This window comes from Asparagus officinalis, chromosome 3 (genome assembly GCF_001876935.1).
Source record: "Asparagus officinalis chromosome 3, Aspof.V1, whole genome shotgun sequence".
In the NCBI taxonomy this organism is placed as follows: Eukaryota; Viridiplantae; Streptophyta; class Magnoliopsida; order Asparagales; family Asparagaceae; genus Asparagus; species Asparagus officinalis.
Genome location: NC_033796.1, coordinates 533,885 through 553,050, shown reverse-complemented (window position 1 = coordinate 553,050; position 19,166 = coordinate 533,885). Strand labels below are relative to the sequence as shown.

General features: G+C 41.6%; 1 protein-coding gene across 1 annotated transcript; it reads left to right on the top strand.

Moving 5' to 3' along the window:
• On the top strand, nucleotides 726-7,742 carry LOC109832550 (probable mannan synthase 3). The gene is made up of 9 exons (XM_020399890.1): nucleotides 726-852; nucleotides 1,307-1,405; nucleotides 3,612-3,864; nucleotides 4,886-4,996; nucleotides 5,186-5,322; nucleotides 6,359-6,472; nucleotides 6,564-6,763; nucleotides 6,887-7,084; nucleotides 7,155-7,742. Exons 1-9 carry the CDS (start codon nucleotides 814-816, stop codon nucleotides 7,315-7,317), a joined length of 1,314 nt encoding a protein of 437 aa, XP_020255479.1. The 5' UTR covers nucleotides 726-813; the 3' UTR covers nucleotides 7,318-7,742.

Sequence of the window (19,166 nt, the reverse complement as noted above, 5' to 3'; positions counted from 1 at the left end):
TCACAAGAAAATGATAGAACGCAAACGCCAAGAAGAGAAGCAAGAGCGACGGAGGAGGCCACATGCCACAAAACTCATCTTCTAATCAGAGAGTGGTCCCCGCAATGGGTGTCGCCTCGTCGGTGCGTTCCTAAAAAATAAATAAATAAATAAATAAATAAAAATAAGGAAATAAATTAAAGGAATAGATAAAAGTTAAAGCTTCTCCACCCCAGGACCGCGTTTCTCGGTCTAGAAAGGGAAAGGACCGAGAGGGAGAAGCATCAAAGAAATTTCTAGCTGTCGTCTGTCGTCGTCGTCGTAATTAGACGACTAAATTACCCGAATTAGCCGGAGATGGCGGTGAGGATAACCGCACCCATATTCCTCACCTCCTTCCTCCTCCTCTTCGTCTCGCGGCCGTCTCTGCGCCGCCGCTAACACTAACCATTCATATGGCGGTGACCACAACCACATCCGCTCTCCTCTACCCGTCTTCAACCGCCACCCAGTCTCTCACCGGAGCCTCCGTCGTCGGGGGAAATCGAGGGGAGCGTTCAGATCGGCCGGAGCGATCGCTCGATCCTGAGGCGGGTCCGATCCGTGCTGGTTGCCGTGCGCTTCGAAGGCGATTGCCGCCCGCTGATGAGGGCTCGGCGAACGGCGATGCTGCATGGTGATGTCGCGTAATGGCTGCTGCTGCAGGTGGCTGTTCGGAACATGGCGGCGGTCGAGCCTGCGCGTTAAGTTTGCTCCGGGTGGAGCCGGTAGAAGAGGTACAATTGGGAACCGATTGAGGAGGAGGATGTGGAGGCCGGGAGTGTAGCTTACCCCATGGTCCTTGTCCAAATTCCAATGTACAATGAGAAAGAGGTCCACACTTATGCTTTTACTCTTCTTTTCCTAAAATTTTAAACACCCCCACCCAAAAAAAAAAACCAATCTTCTTTTTTATTTTATCATGAGCTAGACTAATCGAGTCATCACATTCATGATCGGCACCGTACATCTTGTTCAACACGTTATAAAATATATATATGATATATAATTTGAAGTATTCTAGAATATGAATCAAACTAGTTTCATATGTTGATTTTTCAGGCAGTTTAACGGTCATCGCTTCTACACATAGCTAAAACAATGATTAAATTTTTTAAAATAATATAATCTTTTCTACATATAGATTATGGTGAGTGTAAATCACGATGGGCGGTGTCGATCATCATTTTGAGCAGCCTATTGGGCTAGCTCACAATAAGAATCTGAGCTCATCATCTCATTTTTGTCACATATATATATATTCTTTTATTTTTAATTTTACGGGCAGGTGTATAAGCTTTCCATCGGAGCAACCTGCAAGCTATCATGGCCATCAAATCGCCTGATAATACAAGTGCTTGATGACTCGACTGATCTGACGGTTAAGGTAGACTTGATTTTAAGTTTCTCTGCTCTCTATGTGTACATCCTTTAAATTCCTTAAATAAATGATTAGGCATATGAAGAAATTTTCAAATAGCCTCAAACAAAATGGCCAGAAAGTGGGTCTATTTTTTTAAACGCCTTTCTAATTAGTCGGGGTTGCCAACCCCGACTAATTTGGCAACCCCGACTAATTAGGACTTGCAATTTTTTAGCCAAATTAGTCAGGGTTGGCAACCCCGACTAATGAGGAAGACGTTTTAAAAAATAGACCAGGAAACCCCGACTAATTAGGAAGACGTTTAAAAAAAATAGACTCACTTTCTAGCCACGGTGCTATTGTAGCCAGAAAAAGAGTCTATTTCTGTAATAAAAACGTAAGAGGGTCGATTTTTAAAAAAATTGGTTTGGGGCTATTTTGAAAATTTCTTCTTGGGCATATACATGCTTTCATTATTCGCAAGATATGTACATGCCTCTTGTAAATAGGAAGCGGGTTGGGACGTATCTTATGTATTGTGGATCTCGTGAAACATGTCACCTCAAAGAGCCCTAATGGTGTCCTTTCACAATTGTTGCTTTAATGGTTATGTTTTTGGTTACTTGCATATTTAGCCCTTAAATAATTGGTATTTGCAAAATGCCCCCAAATCTTAGTATTCTCAAAACTACCGCGTAAATCATTGACTTAGGGGGAAATGCCCTTAAAATCAACAGATCATCGACTTGGTGATAAAAAATTTGCTATTTTGTTGATACTTTTCAAGCTTATCAAATAATTATAATAATTAGCTTATTAAAGTTAATAATTAATTGCATTGAGTGTAATTTTTTAAAATTTGATGATTTATGGGGTAATTTTGCAAATACTTATATTGGAGGGTATTTTTGCAAATGCCCATGATTAAGAGGTATATATGCAAATCACCCCTATATTGTTTTGGGCTTGTCAGTTGGTAGGCCCAATTGGTTTTTAGATGTTGCTTTGTGGTTGGGCATTCAACACTTATTTGGCATTATTTACCATAAATGATTTACTCGATTAAAAGAAGTCAATTTGTGACTTTTTTTATTACAGAGTAGAATATTTCTAAGGGGGTGTTTTCAGTGAGAATTTGCTACCTTGCATTGAATTCACAAGTTTAAAATCTTATATTTTTATCAAATACTATGATTACTTGGAAATTTTCGTCAAAGATACATGTAAAGAGACCGACTGTAATCTCTTTTTTTATTATATAAACTGACTATAGTCACTTGTTTATATCAAACTGTGGTTTTAGGAAACCGATTCTTTAATAGGAAACCGGATTCTTCTGACCTATGTAATCGCTGCTTTTTCCCTCAGTCAGCTACATCAATTCTCATCCCTACTTCTATTGAAAATTTTATTAAAAGTAAAAGTTTGAAATTATCAAACATCTTATCTTTAGCCCTTATTGGTTACAGAAACAATTGTAGCTTGTAGTCATGAACATCCTATGGCATATATTTTCTTCTGTTTTCCCTCTTTTTAAATACTCGTGAAATATATTCTCCATCTTGGCCAGGTAAAAGATACATATAGAATTGTGTAAACTAGGATGATTAAGTTAGATCATTTCAGATTATTCTGTCAGCTCATTGTGTTGATTTTGATTTATATTCAATTCATGGCCCAAGTTGCTTCTGCCATTGCCATGTATTGGTTTTAGTGATCAACTATACATTAATTTTATTGGTCTAGACTTTGAAGACTCAGTGATCCATTAAGGCTGGACATGCCATGTTGGCAACAGTTTGTGCTAGAGGTGCAAGTTGGATGTGGTTGCACATGATATATTGATCAACTAATTAATAAGTTTTGAAGACTAAATTAGGATTCATTCTGGGTTTCTTGAGAAAATTGAAATTCGACTTAAACTCTGGTTGTGTATAAATAGTAACTCATCAAAACTCAAAATACAACTGTAACTGATGTGACTTGTGAGTTAGGTATTAGTTAATTGTATTTTGTGAATTAAGATGTTCACTTTCTTTATCATACTTGCTATGTAGGATATGTTTCATTACATGCAACAATTTGGAAAATGTTATTAAGAAAAGCTTCCCACTTGATAAGAGGGAGCTAGTTCAGTTACATGTTCAAAAAATGAGCACAAGAAAGGCATGATGCTGCTATGCTTTTAACATATCTGATTGTTTGTTTTCTGTTTTTCTCTAATTTATAGGGTTTGGTAGAAGTTGAATGCAAGAAGTGGGCAAGTGAAGGCATGAATATATTCTACGAGGTTAGAAACAACAGGAAGGGATACAAAGCAGGTGCCTTGAAAGAAGGCATGCGGTATAGCTACGTTCAACAATGTGAATTTGTTGCTATATTTGATGCTGATTTCCAACCAGCATCTGACTTTCTTATGAGAACTATCCCTTTCCTTGTGCATAACCCAAAGGTCTCTCTTGTTCAAGCACGTTGGGAATTCGGTATGTTCTTGTTTTGTCTGCTATGTCATTTAATTTTGTTAGTGACTCATAAATATGGTAGTTTATTATTATTTTTTACTTTCCCTTATTTGATCGTTCAGACTTAAGAGTGTGTGCACGAAGAATGAAATTTTGATATGTAAATAATTTGTGCACAGAGGACATTTCAGTTTCAGAAAACTGTAGGGATGAAATGAGCGAGATTGTACCTCCTATGTGCACAAATTCATGTTCAAAGCCCATTTCATTTGTTATAAAAAGTGAGGCATCTCTCTCCTGGTTTGGAAAGTGTTCATATTATTGATAGCATACATTATCATTAATTTCAGCTACCCGTTAAAGCCATCCACTTGATCAATTCCAGAAGTTCCATTGGGTACACAGTTTTTCATAATTAGCTTCAACAGAGCAACTAATGTGCCGTAACTCACACAAAAATTGACTTTCAGGACTCTGTAAACAGGGTTTCTTTTATTGTGTACCCCATGGTTATGGTATTAAAGAGTGATTCAGCTCTTGTTCTTGATTTTGAAACTTGAACAATTACTTGTATCTCAATGTATGTTGGTTTCAGTACATATGGAAAGTTTCTTTAATTGAATATTTTCAGGATACCAAAAGGAATAATATAGCCTCCTGTAATTGGTCTTCAATGTTCTTTATTGATATTCAGTTCCTGTTTTTCACAGTATGATGCTTTCTCCTTGGTAAATAAGATCATTGCTAGACTTCTCTCCTCATGAAGATTATACTTGCTTTTCCAGCTAAAAGTTTGCTTGGGTCCATTTTGGTCACTCTTAACTACCCATACCTGCATCAGAAAGTTGACTTTTGACGGAATTCACATACTTTTTCAAGCATATGTATCTTGATGAATTTGTTAACTACATTACACGGCAATTCATTAGTCTGAAATTTATTTTTTTAAGGACCCAGTTTGCATAGAAACTTCTATTCATTCTGATATATTATTTTTCAAATGACAGGAAGCTGACGTGGCATTTCCCGGGCGATTTTGCAGTGAACTCCAGTGAGTGCCTGATGACAAGGATACAGAAGATGACCCTTGATTACCACTTCAAAGTTGAGCAGGAAGCAGGTTCATGGACACATGCCTTCTTCGGATTTAATGGTAAGTCATGATGACCCCTCGGTGACCTATTTGCTTAAGTAGGAAGCATTTAGTGGTTTGGTAAAGACGACAGCAGCCTTAGTCATTGTCTCTTTATTTTGTAGGATTTTGCATTAGGTTCTTTTCTTTATGATATTTACTTTTCGTGATATGAAAAATAAACATGTTGAAATTGTCTCATTTTTACAGGAACTGCTGGCGTCTGGAGAATATCAGCTCTTGATGAAGCTGGAGGTTGGAACGACAGGACCACTGTAGAGGACATGGACTTAGCTGTTCGGGCAGGTCTCCATGGATGGAAGTTTGTGTACCTTGGCGATCTTACGGTAATAGACCCATGTTAACTGATTATTTCTTGTTTTCAACTCTTACTGAACCAAACAGTTCATCTGACCCTCAGGTTATAGATGCTAAAGAAACCGATTTTTCGGGTTAAATACATTTTAATTTTAAAGAAAAAGCCTACAACCCTTGTAATTGCAAGTTAATATATCAGAAGTTATACCTGCTTATTTTGTTTTTTTCAAGAATATAAATGGAGGCGAAGTTACTGCCTTCAAGTATGGCCAAGGATCTCTTGTGTATATTAAGTGACCAAAAGTAGGGAAAACAGAATAACAATTTGAATCCCTTATCTTGCACCCATCGGCCGCTATTCTTGCAACAGATAATGTATAAAATCTTGTGTGTATTAAGTGATCAAAGTAGGGAAACCAGAACAACAATTTTAATCCCTTCTCTTGCACTCATGGGCCATTATTCTTGCAACAGATATTGTATATATTTCCTATATCTGCTTGAACAGGAATCAGAATGTTGTGCATTAAAAAAACATGTGCAACAATTTGAGTGTAGCAAAAATGAGAACGTGGAGATGGTCTGGTGGGCATACACTAAAAGATAGGAGAAGAAGTGAGTGCATCCGTAGTACATTAAAAGCCGCTTCTATTGAGGATAAAATAAGAGAGAATTGATTAAGGTGGCTTGATCATGTATAACGGAGACCTCTTAGTGCACTGGTTAGGAAAGTGATAATATTATATCTAATAGAGCAAAGAGATTTGAAAGTAGACGTAAAAGAACTTGGTTAGAAGCAAATTACAAATGATGCAATCATAGTGAACTTAATAGAGGAGATGGCCCCATAATAGAATAGAATGTAAGAGTAGGATTCATGTAGCTGAGCTCAAACATTTGTGATGAAGGCTTTGTTGTTGTTGTTGTCATTATCCTTGCAATAGAGAATAATGTATGTTTTCTCTATATTTACTTGAATATTAATCATCATTTATTTCTCTAAGGGATAACATGATACTAAATCTTTTATCATGGTATTAATGTACATGTTACAATCATTCCCAGGTGAAAAGTGAGCTGCCAAGTGATTTCAAGGCATACAGGAATCAACAACATCGCTGGACCAGTGGGGCTGCAAACTTGTTTAGAAAAACGGCAAAGGAGATTATGACTACAAAGGTTAGCCTTATGTGTGGAAAGCAAATTAAAACGCACGTGAACATTGATTAGTTCTGGTGCGTAACGCTAATATCCATTTATCATGGAGCAGGAAGTATCTCTATGGAAGAAGCTTTATGTGCTGTACAGCTTCTTTTTCGTGCGGAAGATCATATCTCATATCGTCACCTTTTCTTTGTACTGTGTCATAATTCCGGCATCAGTCATTATTCCAGAAGTTAGCATTCCTGTATGGGGAGTCGTTCATATTCCTACAACTATTACGCTTCTGAATGCAATCAGAAACCCTAGGTTTGATATTCTTCATTTACAGATTCCTGTGTGGGGAGTTGTTCACATTCCGACAGAGTTGCTTTGAACTTTTAATATCTATTTTCACCCGATGTTTGACGCTATCAATTTTGCACGTCACAGCTCTATACATCTAATTCCGTTTTGGATTCTGTTTGAGAATGTGATGGCGATGCACCGAATTAGAGCAACCCTGATTGGGCTAACAGGAGCAGGGAGTGTAAATGAGTGGGTGGTGACGGAGAAGCTTGGAGGTGTTCCGAAAGCTACCCTTACAACTCCTTTGCTGCAAAAATCTAAACCGCGCTCGTACAGGGACAGGTAGGAGAGGTTTCTTAATATGCAATCGAGTGGGCTGTTGCTAATATCTTTGACATATTTTCCTCTTCAGGATTAATCTGCCGGAACTTGGATTTGCATTCTTTCTCTTCTTCTGCGCCTGCTATGATGTTACATTTGGGAGAGATTACTACCACATATACATATTCTTCCAATCTTTTGCGTTTTTTGTTGTGGGCTTGGGTTACGTCGGCACCTTCATCTCCAGTTCCTAGCGATGCTTGGTAGTTTTTGCATCTTCATCTCTAGGACGGCATACAATTGTTCTGCTTTGCGTGAAATCTTTAGTGGTACATACGAGGAGAAAACAATTCATTCAGACGGCGGCGCGTGCTCATTTTATAATTATAATGCTACCGAGAGATTCGCTAGCTTCCCCAAAGTAGCATAGCTTCCGGAAAGTCGAAAAGGGCCAGGTTTTTGGAGCCCTCCTCTATAGAGAGGATCTAAGAACCATTCTTTTGCTGTTTACAGGGGGCGCATAAATTGGCGATGATTATTTTTATTTTTATTTTTTTTTGTTAATTCTTGTTAGACATACTGGTTCTATGTGATTTGTATTAAGTTTCCTACATCTTGGAATCATGGTCGTGGTCTTTTTACATGCGGGCATCTGATGGGAAAGGCTTGCGTTCGTCTAGTATTACTACCCCTACCTAGCAGGATCCCCACTTCTTATATGTGAAATATAAAGCAAGATGTCAATGAATCTTGTACGGAACTAAGAATTCAGTTTTTCTGGGGGGTGAAGGAAGAAGTATAATTGTCGTGTATTTTGGAGGGAAAAAAATTATACTCGTATCTTAGCCCCCTTATTATGTCATCCCTTTAAAGTGAGGTAATGTCTAGACTAGAGCATTTTCAAAAAAAAAAAATAATTGTTATATCTAAAGTTATATACATTATATGAAAAAGGATTATTCCGATATTAGCCCCCTACAACTTCTCACTCTTCCCTCTTTGCTTTCTCTCTGTCCGTCCGTCCGTCCGTCCCACTCGATCTCCTTGGTACTCAATGGCGAGCCGAAGCCAGCGAGGCCCGGAACCCAACTCGGATCCTCGACAGCGCTGCCAGAAGGAAGGTAGCGTCGTTCCTCCTCAGCGACGATCGATGCGTTGTGGGTCTGACGCGGGCGCCGAGATCGGGCGGTGTCTTCTGACCCAGTGGCGCAGGCGAGGGTCGTGTTGCGGCGGCGGCGCGCGGGCGAGTACAGAGATCTTTGGCGGCGGCGGTGGAGAAGGCGGCCCCCCTGCTGCAATTTCATCGAGAAATCTCCAACCCTCGTCATTAGGGGGGAGGGTATCCCCCGATTTCAAAACAGTTTTTAAGCACTGTTTAGAACTTAAAAATTATATGTAATTAACTAACAATGAAACCATTATTGAAATAAAAAATAATTTTATTAAGTAAAAGTGTATATTTGTATGGAATGACAGAGAGAAACAAAACAAACACAGAGATTTTACGTGGTTCGGAACAAGTCCTACTCTACTTGAAATAATAAATTCCTGAATATTAGACAAGAAATAATTTTTAGAACGTTTATCATGATTGTTTTCAAAGAAAATATCCTCTTGAGCAATAGCTTCTTGAAATAATATATAAGAAATGACAAAGATGTAACATAGTAAATATATCATAAAATGTAGTTAAAAAAATATTGAATAAATGTTGTGCATTGTTCGAATAGATTTTACAAAAATCTAGCAATACATGCATGTATTGCAAATTTACAATCTGGTGTAAAATTTAAAATTTATGAATTTTCTTTATTATTTAATAAATAAAATCAATTGAAAAGGCGGTAATTGGGGGTAAAGTACATTAAACCCCCATGAAGTGTAAGCGTTTTTCGTTAAAACCCCATGAACGTTGAAAATCACACTAAACCCTCAGTAACTTTTTGGAATTGTAGAAGACCACTAATAACTTTCCGAGTTTTGTAGATAACCCCCTTAAATTAGAACAAAAAAACCCTAAAATAAAGCTATTTTGAAAGTTATTGGGGGTCTAGTGTAATTTACTGAAAATATGGTTTGGGTTCCTATAAAAGTTATTGGGGGTTTTAGTGTGAATTTGAAGTACATGAGGGTTTAAATGCAACTAGAAGTTCATAGGAGTATAGTGTAATTTATCCTAATTGAAAATAGGATATGGGAGCCAACGTGCCGGGTTAAGCGGGTCGAACCGCTTACAATTAGGCTCAGCTTGCGCGCTAGGCTCGACGGGCTGAACAACTCCTGTAGCCCGTTACAGTAGTGAGCCGAATTGGACCTGTCCCACGCCGACCCGGGTCAAGCAGAACTCAAAAGCGAGCCAAGCGAGCGGGCTTGTGGGCCGACCCGGCCCAGTGCCCACCACTAGGTATATCCTTTGCGCAGATCTTTATTGGGCCGGTTGGCATGTTGGCCTGCTATGGGCGTGCTAAGGCCCGCCTCACGAAGGGAGCTAGGACTTGTACTTTATATGCTGCAAAAGTGAATACTGCTAATTGATTTCATCTCCCGCTCGCTTTAGATTTTCAAATTTCCTTATATTATGCAAAAGCACCACAACTGAAACAGACTGGCCTGCTGCCTTGCTCGTCTTGATCTTATCACGGACAACTATAGAAAAAGAGAAATATAAGCAAACAGACGAGCTCGAAAATCTCTTGTTAGCCTCCTCATCATTTGTACGGTATCCCAATTATGAAATTCCAAACAAATTGACATGCTCTACCCTCCGGCATCTCTATGCACAATATTCATTCCATGTACCTTACCTTACAATAACAACAACAACAATAACAACATCAATAATAATAATAATAATAAGGCCAGCTTTGGTAATGTCGATCTGCTGAAGGCCACCATTCATTACATTGCATTCCAATAACAGCAGCGAACGATAAGAGGAAGACAGAAGCCACTGTAGGCGTCAAAAAATACTTGCAGACATCCAAATACCATTCAAAACAACATGCGAGAACAATTTACTCGTCATCAGGCACACAAGGTGGGCGCGGCACACTCACTGTGTCGCGGCTAATGGAAGCGACAGCATTATAGACTGCGCCGCTTAAGCGCCCGACAGCTTGTCGTGGTCGCGGCTGAGCGCGACAGCTTGTCGTGTCGGCCGGGCTTGGCGCGGCCCTGCCAATCTAGCAGGTGCGCCCACTATGTTAAAGGACGTGTTTCAGGCAGTTCACGAAACAGTTATATGATGATTTTTGCAGGCCCACGTGGCAGCATACAGAAAACAGAACCTGTGTGCTGACGCTTGGACAAGCCAAGTTAATGCCACGAAAAAAGGCTGGCGCTTAAAGTCGTTCGGGGAGAGCGGTTTTAAGCACGATCAAACGTAGCTGATAACCTGCCTCTTCGCCGCGCCACTTACACTGCCGCGCCAATAGCGCCCCCCCCCCCCCCCCCCCCCCCCCCCCCCCCCCCCCCCCCCCCCCCCCCCCCCCGGCCAGTGTAGACCTGCAGCGTGCCAGCGGCAAAGAGAAAACCGGCCAGTCAGTTATTGCGCCCTCCGTATTCAACTGTGTGCACTGAGAAGCCTATAAATACCTCAACTAGGCACGAATTAAAGGACAGGAGAAGCGCATTTTTGGCAGCAGAACAGCATACGTTTGAGTCTTTGTGCATTTGAGAAAGAAAGAGAGAATTTCACCCTCTGACAAAGCATATTTTGGGTGAATCTAAGAGATCTAAGCGGCTCAGACTTGATCTTTGGAAAGAACGGACATCTTAGGAGGGCGGATAAGATTTCGTTTTTTCAAACCTTTACTTCGATAAACGACTAGGAGGAGATCCTTAAACAACCTCCTCGCATCTGACGAATCGTTTGGTCCACGAACTAAAGCATTCCCTGGCGACAGCGAAAGTCCCACAAAAGCAGCAGTTTGATAAAAAAAAAACAAATCAATTTCTGTGTTATTTTCCGAGAGTTTGCTATTTTCTTTTATTTTCATTGTAATTCTTGTAACGATCGACAGTTTTAAATGGAATCTGCAATGGCAAACAACTGTTCGCCGAAAACAAAAACTGGCGAACCACAGTGGCGAGCCCAGCGGCCTCGCATTGCCGAGCCGCAGATGTCGCCAACCGATTGAAGATTCATCGTCACCAAGAGATCGAATATGGAATTCGATCAGGCAAAATTACGAAGGCAGTATATGTCATCCTCGTCATCAAAATCCTCCGTCACCCCACACAGCTGCAGGCAAGATTTCTTCTCCCAAGAAAGTTCCCGAGCCTCTTCCAGCTTTCCACATGAGACCAGCCAGGTAGAGATTCTTGCCCACAGTCATTGCAAAGAATCAACCTGCACATTCTCTGTTCGAATGACCCATTCACGCAGTCTCAAGGGTCCTTAAACCAAGCATGCTCCAGGAATTGACAAAGAGCAGCCCTCGTCTAGAGACAACCGTCAACGCCCGCGCTCGTCAATTGGCTAAGGCCCATGCAACAGACCGACGGGTCCATTATACACGGACCCCTAAAAGGCGACGGGGAACAAAAGCATGATTCAGTTGCCCCAAACGGCAAAATAATCACTCTTCTGCACACTTACGACAGAGCGAATCGACCTGCCGTCAAAAAGAGCTCGTTGTACCCTGAAGAGCGCTATACAAACAAAACGGCTCAAGCAAAAGCTGCCTCACGGCTCGTAGCCCTCAGTCAAACACAGTGCCAGGGAAAACAAAAAGAAGTGGTTACAGATGAAAACCACAAAAGAACTGTAGAGTTTAGGGTCCAAAAACAGAGCAACACCCAAAGAATACAGAGACAGTCAGTCTTCCAACCGCCGGCAGCACAGACTTGTCGCGGCTCATCATATGAACCGCGGCAACACGCTACACTTGCGCGGCTCATCATATAACCGCGGCAGCCCATACTGCCCGCGCCCATCAAACCAACCGCCGACAGCTTATGCGGCCGCCGGCAAAGAAAGGTCACATGGAAGACCCATTTTCAACTCGCTTCAGCATCCGTGCCCAAAGCCTCCGCTCTGCTGCGTCACCAGTGAAAGCATTCAGGACAAGCCGCACATATGAAAGTCAAGACTTCACAGAATTACGATCTCCTTCAGTTTGGCATTTTGATAATCAGGGGCAAACCCCAACCAAAGAGCAGTCAAACAGCAAGGTAAACCCTAGTGGTTTCTTCTTACAGGGGTCTAAAACATCCTCCGTGCTCAGAACTGCCACAACGTCCAGTACGAAGAGAATACCAGTTCATTCTCGCTCAGACCGATGATGACCACCATTCCCGCCCGAGGCGGGTGGCATTTAAAATCCCAACCTTTGGATCGCTCAAAGCGACAACAAGATCGTCCTGCTCACGTTAACAAGCGTTCAGAAGAAAGGCAGATAGGTTTGCCTCAAATCGTAACAACGATTAACTAGTACTATCAGAAAAATAACTCAAGAAAACAGATTGCTACAAGAAAACGCGAGTCTCACTGCTCCTTGTGAGAGACTCATCAGGCCAGTGCTGACAGAATGCGGATGCTCTAATAGCGAATTATTCAACAGCAGTCTCCGTATTTCAAAGCACTTTCAACGCCTGAAACGTCAAGACCCAAGAGGAGACGTTGTCAACAAGAAGAAAACCGGCAGCTCCGACAAGATGAGTTTCCCTTGGAGCGTCGACTATTAAAAACCAACAAAGGAAGCAAAAGTCAGTCACTCCCGACCCTGATTTCTCTCCAGGGCGAGAGCTTTGAGCGGGGGGTCTTTCTCAAAGGATGGCGCGGTTACAAAGGGAGAGCCAAAACCTACGACGAGACTACAGGGAAAATGCACGATGGCGCTATCTTCAGATGAAGAAATGTCAGATACTTGTTCAGCATACTGCCATCGACGATACCGCATTCCAGTGATTGACTAAGCCAGAGAATCATGTGCAATTACGCCCAGGGGACCAATTGCCGCTTCACAGCTGCCCCCAAGAAGCATTGCGCTAAAACAACGGCGAAGAAAATCAGGCAAGCTTGAGTTCAGCACTCAGATGGCACTTGACTAGGCAGCAAATGCGGGATTTGCAGACTTCCAGCAACCACAACGCGAATCAAGCCCCAAAGAGCGGAATCAGTCCGCGCGGTAATGAAGAGGATTGAGACGATATTTGAAGATCATCCTCTAGATTAAAGGGCACAAACTCCGGCGAAGCCGATCGGACCAAGTCAGCCACTCAACCTCCACAGATCTATTTGAGAAAAAGCGAGGAAGAGCGACAGCAAGATGCACGATCTGAGCTAGCAAAGTCAACGCTTTGATCGACGGTCTCTAAGAAGTGAAGCAAAACGCGGCCATTCCATACCCGTCCCAAAGCGAGTGGGACCTTTGCATTCCTTACCCCCAGGAAATTTAATTTGAAATTAACTTTACTCTTTGAGGGCTAGGGGCTTCACCAACTCAGCACTTGATTTCATTTTAAGTCGCATCCGGCGCAATATCACCGGGGAACGAAGCCCTGATGGTTCGCGTCATCGTGGGCGACCCTTCCAGGGCCTGCCTTCGATGGCTACCGACGGCTTAAGCCCGGAGTATCACTAGCTGGAGGCATATGGAAGAACTATTTCCTTCACCAACTCTTCGCACGACGACACAGAAGGGGTCTCCGATCGGCACGTATGTTGGACGAAAAGCCAGGGTAAGGACGGGAATCTGTTGATGGTGCTTCTGCTCCAAGCCGATTCCGCGACAAAGCAGTGACTGCAGAGATCCACTTACTGAGAATTTATTCATACAAACATTGGCATAATAACCTGTCCTTGGAAGTATTAGCAAGTGGTAGGGGTTGTTCACTCTAAAGACTTGGAAAGAATATGAAAATGCAGCGGGATGATGAACAGCCGCTGAGCGCTTTCTCACAGCAGCAAAAGAATTTGGAGGAGAGCTTTGCCCACCAGCCCAATAATCAGAATCAGGTCAAGCACCAGGAACTTTAATCCTCGCAGGCAGCCAAGGAGAGGACGGTCGGTGGCCGCTGTCGATGCACATCAAACGTCACAACAGCCACCGCAGCCAACAACCGCAACAATCATCCTTGCCAGTATTGGCTGCCAAGCCCAGAATCAACAGCCTCAAGAAACGCAGTTTCCTTAAGAATTCTGAGCCCAGATCCCCGAAGAATACATCTTTCAAAGATGATGAAGTCCGGCATCTTCAAATACTGTAGAGAACAACAAGATCACGCTTTCCACCTGCGTCACAAACAAGAAGAAGCCCCAACGAAGAATTCAATGACCGAAAATATTGTGCATACCACAGAAGGGTCACCATCCTACTAAACATGTTATGTCTTTAAAGGATATAAAAATACAAAACATTAAGTGGATGTTGGTATTGCTAACGCCGCAGCCAAAGCGAGAAGAAGGTAGCGCGCAAAACCGCGCGTCTGCTATTAGCTTCGGCATCGTTCCTTTGTCCTGGTTTTCAAGCCGAAGCATATCAAAGGTCAAGGATGCCAAACCATCAACGATGACCCTGCATGGACAGCGCCAGAAGGGCTCGTATCTCCACACAGCCGCCCAACTGCCCGAAATCCGTTGGGTTCATCCGGGTATGCTGAAGCATGAACACGTGCGATGACATCCATAATCAAAGAACGACAGTCAAAGAAAACAAGGCGAAAGAGAAGTCTGTATGGAGTCTCAGCAATCCCGAGAAGAATGATGAAACGGGATAGCAGCTTTATCCCTTTCTGCATGAGGAGCAGGAATTTTCGCCTACACACAGTGGGAATGAATACCATTACAAATATCCGGAACTTCTACCAAACGCTACAACTTGAAAGAGTTGCGCGATAAGCTACAACTCCTCCAGTACCTGCTGAAAAGCCGCAACAACCGGCTCCTAAGCAAAAGGAGCAAGGAACCTCAACCCAAAAGCAGGTTCAAAATTCCCGAAGCAGTCTCGTTTTAGCGACCGATCGACGAGACAAACCCGGAAAGCCGCGAACGCACCATAATCGCTCTTCGACGTTATGGCTCCAGCTGGCTAATATCCAGCAAAGAATCACATGTTGTACGAGTTGCCGGCCGGCCCTCTTCGAAGGAAACCAATGGAAGCTTTACAAGCAAAAGCTTTGCGCCTGATTCTGCAGCGTATTCCTCACTCAGATCAAGCCAACTCCCGCAAAAGCCAGAGTCAAATTCAGTACAGCATTGCAATCTGGCCAGCCCACAAAATTCCCCTACATCGCCCTTTCACAAAAGAAGATATGCAAGTTTAGGGAATTCCAAGCATGGATAGCGCCCTCTATATTCACCGGATATATTGGCCGAGCCATGCTCAACCGATCCAAGTCGCCATCCGGGTTCCGCTTTTAGCATCATTTGCCACTTCGCAATTGATCCTCACCACACTCGCGAATTCCCGCTAATAAGCTTAGCCTCTACAGGAACGGTTATCTACATGGTTTCAACACAAGCGGTACGACCGCTTGGGAAAAATCCGGGTCTTGAAGTGCTCACTCGAGGATCTGAAGTCTGAAGTCACCTGCCTATGTGATCGACTGCGGAGACTTCCTATAACTTACTGCTTGGGTCGCATGCGATCCACCTATATCTCATATCTCTCTCCACCCTCCAATCAGTGCTTGAAGTATGTCGACACTACATGAGCGACGGTCAAGTACGGTGGTCGCGGGAATAAGCAACCCATTCAAGGAGTTAGAAAAATTACTTTACTAGCACTCACCCTTCTTATGGTGCCGACACATCCGAAAAACTGAACCATCGGCCCATGGCCACGGACACGCGGAGAAGAAGCTGCATACCGAAGCCTGGGGTTCTGTTCGAGTATAGTGAAGGCTCTTGCTACAAATGACACTTGAACCTCTTAGTAATCGATCTGGGCGCGTGATGAATCGTCGTTACGAAAAGTGTGTAACTAGCACCTTGCCGATAAATAATAAAGGGTGACTTTAGAGTATTCTGTCTGATAATTAAGCAGGAACGTATTCTGTATAATCATATCTTTTTGGTTTATTATTCAATTACCTTCTTAATATTCCACTTGCATTTGCTGCTGCAGTAAATTAGCTAATACCTCATATATCTATCATAGTCTCATGACTTTGCATCACGTCTCATTTGCGTTTGCTGCGTCTTGTCTATACAAAGTACTCGCTAACGAGTGATTCCCACTAGCTTTGCGTGTAATGACAATTCATCTCTGCTCTCAGGAGTCTTCAAATTTGATCATACTGCTAATTCGAAACAACTTGATGTAACTTTACTTGGAATATATTCTTTCTGGTCTTTCATAAATCTTTGTGTTTCATGGTCGTTGAAACATAAGGCGTATTGGTAATAAATCTCTCTTGTCTTTGTGGTGAAATCGAAGTTTCGGAACTACTTCTCGCTTTCCAGTGAACCTTACCATCGGTATCACATTGTCATTTCTAATTTAAGAACAAGTAATTATCAGTATATTACTTGTTTATTGTGTTATAAGTAATCTAAGTCACCTGCTATTTATTAGTCTTCGTAATTGCTTTTATTGCATTACTGTGTCTCCGACTAACTCTATTGACTTCCCGGTGAGCTTATTTATAGTTCTACAAATTCGCGATATTTATGTTACACAATGTACATTGCGCCTGAGTTGACGTGTTGACATATTTTGTGGCCTCATTCGTACTTCATTTTCACTTGCGTTGTTAACTATGATCTTTGGCTACTCCTTTATCATTTGTGTTGTGTTTTCAAATATCTTTAGTTTGAACCTGTGACCTTGATGTGTGATTTTCATCAATTAAATTCTCTTTTATTTTGATTAACCGATTTGTGTCCACCCCTGATTTACCTTCCCGTACCTTCAATGCTTCACCATAAACAAGCGGTAGAGATTAACTGCGTATTTTAAGAAATTTTTCATATACTTCTCTTATTATGTCTTGGTGATGTTTTTATAGTGACTCGGCGTGTTCTATTTGTGGACATTCATTTGACTTCTGTTGCTGTTTCATCGCGCTTAAGTATCTCTTATTGATGAGTATCTACTTATTATCTTTATGCTCATTAACTTCGGATAAATGTTTTTCTATGTTACTATGATTGTCATAGCATCAGGAAATATGCGTTATAATCATTTCTCTGGACTACTTAATCTAAATTTGTGTTCGATTCCTACATGTGTGTAAATGTGCACTTGTTTATCTGATATTGATAGCACAATTTTTCTTTAACTTCTATTATTAAAATTACTCTCATGCTCAAACATGGCAACAGTCGCATCCTTCTACAAGCAGAAGAAGCACGATCAGTTGCCACTTGGGAAGATCCTTGCGACACATTACATGAATGTCCAATACGGCGACTCGATTCCGAAGCCAAAAGAGAACCTACCTACTGAAGCATAAGTAGCAGCAAGCCTTAATATGGGGCTGACCGAAAAAATCCAGAAACCTATAATTTATCAGTGGGATTCTCCCCTCCAACCAGACCCGAGAAAGCATGAACTAATCCGCCCTCAATCCGAGAGTATATCGACGTCGTTCGCCTGTTGGAATTACTAAGCAATATGCATGGAACTCGACCCAAAACGTAGCAAGACACCCGCTTAATATAAAATCGGATGCCCTAAAACCTGTCAAACAACAACAAAAGACGGTTTCGGCCGCAAATTATGGAGGCCCAAGTAGAGATGCAGGCGTCAAGAAGCTAATGATTCAGCGGTTTTTCAACGAGAAGCAACAAACATCCGAATGGCTTGGCCCAATATAGTCCCAGTTCTTAAAAAGAATAGGAAAGATCAGAATCTGTAATTGACTTCAGAGATCTGAATACCGCCTGTCCTAAGAACGATTTTCCCCTACCAATACGGAGATGTCATTATCACACACACATGCGGACCGTTGAGAGCAATGCTCGTTCCATTGGACGATTTTCTGGGTATAATCAGGCATAAGATGCATCCAGATGATTTGAAACATACAGCATTTCAGAACACCCCTGGGTGTTTTCTGCCTACCACGTATCTATGCCATTCGGCCTTTGAAGATGCCCGGCGCACGTCACCAACGACGATGACGAAAATCTTTTCAGCAGCACCTCCGAAAAAAAACTGTCGATGCTACGTTGATGACCTCGGTCCGCGTAAGGTCTATCTTAATAACTTTAATACTGCATGTAGCATTGTTATAATCTTAGCACAAGTAATGTATACAAGTTCACACCAGTAATAAACAAGTTATGTATCATATAGTAGTACTTCTCTTAAACTTTGTTCGAGTGAGCTGCAAATGCCGATCTAACGATCTGAAGACGGATATATGCCGAGTTTATCGATTATTGCTGTCACATCTTGTATCTACTCTGGATTGTGCTTGTCTATCTCTTATCTGTTTATGTACCCCATTCTGCTCAACTTCAATCTGCTTGTAACTAGAGATCCTTCCTATATCGTTGTGCAATATCTCTGTCCTTGTGATTCTTTCTCTGAATTACTGTTATATCTTAATTCCGGCCCGCGATCGGAATTTGTTTTAAGGGGGGTAGAATCGTCAAGGATCGCCTGAATTTTGATCACTAGTGATATAATTATATTTTCTTTTGACGTATTTTTAAAATATTTAATTATGATTGTTTGGAAATGCGTGTCACGTACAAAAAGGGTAAGCACAATTATTTGATATTCTTTCTTCAAATTCTATGAAATTTCTAAGATATTAAGCTCTAAGTTCTATAGTGTTTATATTAAATGATTTAAATTATGTACAAAATTTAATATTAGCGGCTGATAGTAAAAAATATTTACCTGGATTAATCTATTGCCATTATCTAGCACTGAAACCCAACAGTTACAATATTCTTAAAGCAATCATCTGCAGGTTGAATAATATGTTGCTGATTCATTTTATTATTTCATAATATTGTTGCTCTAATACATTGCTATGATTAATTACGTATTATTTTCTATAATTGCTGATTGTATTATTTCTACTATTACGTACCGTTACCTGAGTGGCACTTGACTATCGCTCGCGCTTTATATCATCTATCTTGCCGAGAAATGTCAAACGCATTCTCCTAAAACTTAAGCCCCGCTCGGTACGATGAAAG